Here is a 4,909-nt window from a genome sequence, read left to right as displayed (position 1 = left end):
ATATATATGTATATATATATATATATAATTCAACTTTTATCTGAACATTTTTAAACAATAGTGCATGCAATCCATTTTAATTGCTATGCCACTTTGCAATTGTTATTATGACTTGTGTTATTTCATCGCGATAGTTACGGTACCGATTAAATCACGTGCAGTACGCCTATAAATCTGCTGATTTCATCCAGCTAAGATACTAGTTCGAATCGCCGGATGTATCCAGTCCATTTTCGCCGAGAAAGACTGCACAACAAATTATATAAAGTCGCACAAAGAAATTTATAATAAGAAACTCCGACCAAAATTAGTCGCAAAATTTCTACTACAAATTGCACGATGCGGTCATTACGTGTTTTTCGTGTCATTATTTAAAATTCATTCGGTACAGTCCTCCAATTCTCCGTTCCTTATCGGCCTCACATATTCACTGACCGATTATTCTTAGGACGTTCTTGGCTAGCCAAACCGTTTCTAAGATCAGGCCGCATGCGTCGCGGCGCTTCGCCAATGCGTCTCAACTGGCGTCTAACGCTAGCTCAAGCGACTGTATCCCTCCAATAACGTTTCGAACCGCGAACGCTGCTGTTTGGCTTGATAGTGCCGCGCCATACTGTTATCCAGATAAACGCAAGAACAAAAACAAGGATTAAAGAAACAAATAGTCCAGAAAAAGAGAAGAAAGTGAAAAGTTCGCGCTCGGTTCGCTGTCGACTGTATCGCGAAAACACGAATATCGCGCATTTATTTCAACCATACATAGGTATATATATTGCTCGGGTTTATCGTTCGACTACGATATTGTTCGTACAGATAGATTGAGAGTGATTTCATTCAAACACTGCTAGTAACGAGAAATTTTTACGACATCTGTTAGGCACTACAATTAACGAAATAGAATCGTGCACAGCATATGATCGCAACCAGCAAGTTGTGCGATCGATGAAGCTATCGCAGATTATATGAGATCGCGTGAGAACAGATAATCGTTTCGCACCTAAACTCATAGCGCTGGAAATAGATCACTGCGTGCAAATGTTAATAGTTTCTAGAAGGAAACTCATTTTGACGATGAATTTGATTCGGCTGTCGCGGCACGCAAATTTATCATTCTAATTTCTCTTATTTCTTATATCAGATGAGCAATTTTCATTACTGCGCGCGGTCACGTGAATGAATTCACAAAATGAAAATGTTATACAAATAGGGACAATTAAATACCTCATATGAAACAACTTACATTCAACGATACGTTGAAAAATAATTTAAAAGTTAATAATAATGTAAAATAAAATCAAAGAGTCTATATTTTACATAACTAATATGTAAATCTTACATCGCAAGTCTTTGTTTTCTTTTTTTTTAATTTTTTATCTGTCTTCCGTCGTGTTACATCTGCCGGCCGGCAATCGTATCTCGCATTCAAGCCAGCCCAATGATGTCATCGTAGGAAAAGAATCGTCGACAAAAGTCAACATTGACTTCGAGAATCCCCATGGTATCACGTATTTTGAGAGCAACGTATAAAAATCGGCAAATACATAATCGCCAACTTATACTTAATGTCGAATTAAAAGATGGCATATTGTAACGTGATAAAATTAATTGTACTAAATTAATAAGAGTTCACTCTCTAGCAAGTAGACCATAAAGAGAAACTGGATGAGTCGTAATAAATTTCAAATTTGTAATTTTGCGTAATTCTTCGTCCGAGAAACGAAAGTCATCGTTGAAAATATAGATCGCCTTAGTAATGATGAAATCAAAATTGTACTTTCCTTCTAAAAGGACAAGGATGACAACATACGAGTTTTTAGCAGATGACATCAACGTTAAATTATTCTTTGTGATTTATGTTGACTGTGCAACTGGCAGCAAAAAAATCATGTAATTTACTCTGTTCTTATTTAAAGAGAGAGGAGACTTTTGTGCATTTGTCAAAAAAATTCTTCGGTAAACATAAAATAGAAAAAATTATATTTATATAATATTATTAAAATTCTATTACAAAATCGTACACTTTTCTTTTTCTAGTTTATTCGATTTGATAAAAAATTAGTATCTGAAAGAAAAAACATTTTGTTTTTCGAAACGCATCGATTGTGTTTTGTGTGGGTGCTAAATAAAATAATTGTCTCGTAAAATCATATAACATCTTCTTTAAACAGTGTTTTCTTCGTGGTATACCACAAGTGTGAACAGTCGGCCAAACTCCCGTCGGTACATACTTCCTTCGTCTACTTTTAGCCAAGGCTGCCCTGACTGCGCGACTTCGCCTGGGATCGGGCCAGCCGAAGCACAGCGACACGTATTTCCGATTCTAAATTTGTCCCACCACAAATCTTTAAGACTACCGATTATTCCATACAATTTTTTTCACGTGGAATTTTAATATATTTTAATATGTTTCGGAAATATGTCTGTTATTTGGAACGACATCTCAATAAATCATATGTGTCTGTAACATGTTATATGTAGGCAATAATAAGAATAATTACATCTTATTATTTTATTCATCTTTTTAAATATATAAACAACATTATACTATTTATATTTTTTTGTACAATTAATATTATTCAATTTTTTGTTATTTTTAGTTTAACAGGAATTTAATATTACACAGAGACAAGTATTTTAGTTTCAAAATTAAATAACCGAGCTTGCTTTTCTCGCCAACCTTCCCTTAAATGACCAAACGTATTTACATAAATTCAACGCGTCTATATGATAAAAAAATGTTAAGAGTCACTCTTTACGAGACTCTCTTTCGCTGTGCGAATCGTCACCGTTCGAATCGTCCTTTTAGACTCGTCGGCTCTCTTCGTGGGAAGTCCGAGAAGGCGAGCGAGGATTTGAAGGCGCTCGAAAACATCGAACGTGAGATCGAGCGCCTGCGGAAGCGACTAAACGAGGCGCGCGAAAGCGCGTCGAACTTATACGTTTACGGCGTTGATCAAGACGCGACCGAGATCGAACTGGGAGAGCTGAACTCACAGATTGAGGATCTCGTTGACACCGCCAAGAACTTCTCAGGAAGCATTAAGGCGCGGTACCAAGCTAGCCAGCAGCTAGTACCAAGTGACATTACCCAGCATCTGACCGCACTCGAGCTTTGTGCCGAAGCAACGACACAAACAATGGAGGAAAAACAGAGAGAGCAAAAACGTGCTAGGACTGTTAGGTCGGATTATCTAACCGACGTGGACGAGGTGCAAGCATGGATTCGACAAGCCGAGCTCAAGGTACAGGACAGATCAATCGAGCCGGCTATCCTCAGAGAAAACCTCAGACAAATACAAAACGAGCTGGGCACGATTAGCGATAAGCTCGAACGACTGACGAGGAATGGGCAAACCATCGTCAAGAACACGAGGGACGACGCCGAGAAGGAGCTAATCAATAGCACGATCGATAATCTTACTGAACAACTAGCGCAGATCAAGAGCTGGTTGGAAGAGAAAAAACAAATCGTAGGCGACACTCTAGATGCCTGGCAGAGGTTCCTTGCACTTTACGAGGCTGTCAAGACATGGACGGAGGAAAAACGACAATTCCTAGTCGAACCACTGAAACTTAGCACTCTTCAGCAAGCCAGACAGAGATTGCACGAATATTCGGTATGTGAAAGAACGTCACTTTTTACGTTCGATATGCGACAACGTTTGCCTGACACTTCCTTCGTTTTATAGACAGCAGTCAAGAGCTGCAAGCAGGTGAATAAAAATCTTAGTGACATGGGCAGAGAATTGGAGAATATCGGTCAGGTAACTACCGTGGCGGACCTACCAGAGAAGTTGGCCGAGGCGGAAGAGGGCAAGGTTCAGGTTGAGGGTCAGCTATTGGAAAGGGTTAGTTCACTTCGACCGAAATTTAAGTTAATATCAGTCAATTGTCAAAAATCCCCGTATTACAGAATGCATTACTGCAAGAGGCCAGTGAAGAATGGGAGCAATGCGAGAAGAAGATGAAGGACGTGCGGAGCTGGATGGAGAAGGCCAAACAGACGCTGGAGTTGCCACAGAATAAGAAGAAACCGTTGCGCGATCAACATGCTATTCGTGAAAAAATGCTTAGCGACATCGCGATTCAAAAAACAAAGATCACGATCTCCGTGGAGAAGCTCGAGGTGCACTTTAGGTCCGGTATCGTCGGCGACAACCGGGTGAAAGATACTGCGGACGATCTGATCGCCGAACTCAATTCTCTTCACAGCACCGTTAAAGAACAGACAACTTCTCTAGAAGTTTGCTTAGCGCAGATAGATCAGTATCAACAGGTTAGCGGTTATGGGAAAGATAGCATTCAGTCTTCAAACTACGATACAGTACAATGTTTTTCCATATCGAGCGAGATTGTCTTATTTCGTTTCAGGAAATTCAACAGTTGAGACAACACATTGTGCAGGTGGAACAACAATTGAGGACGGTACTCAGCCCGACGTATATGCCGAATGATCGAGAAAAAGCTCTTCAAGAGCAACAGGTAGGCATGGCCCTTCTTTCCTTAACGTTCTTATTACCTGCACAAGCGCGCTGAAGCAGCAATTGATTTTTGCATTTGCTCGATACCAACTAAAACCACCACCAAGAAAGAACGCGTTGTTCTATTCTCCTTTGAATTGTCGAAAGGTGGGGTAGATTTTTGCGCGCTATTGTCGGGGGTAGTTTTCTGCGTTTTTGGGCGCAATTATGCAAATCTCTCTTTTCATTTGAATATAATACTCGCATAATTAGAACGCACATGATTTCTAACTAACCGTCGATCGAGCCACTATTAACCACATATAACTAGGATTAACTTTTCAGTTATTTGCCATTTATATCCTTACTATATCGAAAGATAAAATATATAAAAATTAATTCTTTAATATATATATTTCAAAAAATGTCATTAATTTAGAATATTAACG

The 4,909-nt window shown here is 39.2% G+C and overlaps 1 protein-coding gene across 6 annotated transcripts in view; it reads left to right on the top strand.

Moving 5' to 3' along the window:
- LOC108746602 (nesprin-1) overlaps window positions 1–4,909 on the top strand; it is a 100,672-nt gene that overhangs the window by 52,392 nt on the left and 43,371 nt on the right. For all 6 annotated transcript variants that reach the window (XM_018483465.1, XM_018483468.1, XM_018483466.1 and 3 more), the window contains 4 exons: window positions 2,807–3,617; window positions 3,690–3,848; window positions 3,914–4,276; window positions 4,372–4,482. In XM_018483465.1, the coding sequence (XP_018338967.1) occupies window positions 2,807–3,617; window positions 3,690–3,848; window positions 3,914–4,276; window positions 4,372–4,482 (1,444 nt within the window). The remainder of the gene's footprint in view (window positions 1–2,806; window positions 3,618–3,689; window positions 3,849–3,913; window positions 4,277–4,371; window positions 4,483–4,909) is intronic.

This window comes from Trachymyrmex septentrionalis, unplaced genomic scaffold (genome assembly GCF_001594115.1).
Source record: "Trachymyrmex septentrionalis isolate Tsep2-gDNA-1 unplaced genomic scaffold, Tsep1.0 scaffold182, whole genome shotgun sequence".
In the NCBI taxonomy this organism is placed as follows: domain Eukaryota; kingdom Metazoa; phylum Arthropoda; class Insecta; order Hymenoptera; family Formicidae; genus Trachymyrmex; species Trachymyrmex septentrionalis.
Note: the sequence above shows the minus strand (reverse complement) of the source record. Positions and strands in the feature narration are given on the sequence as shown.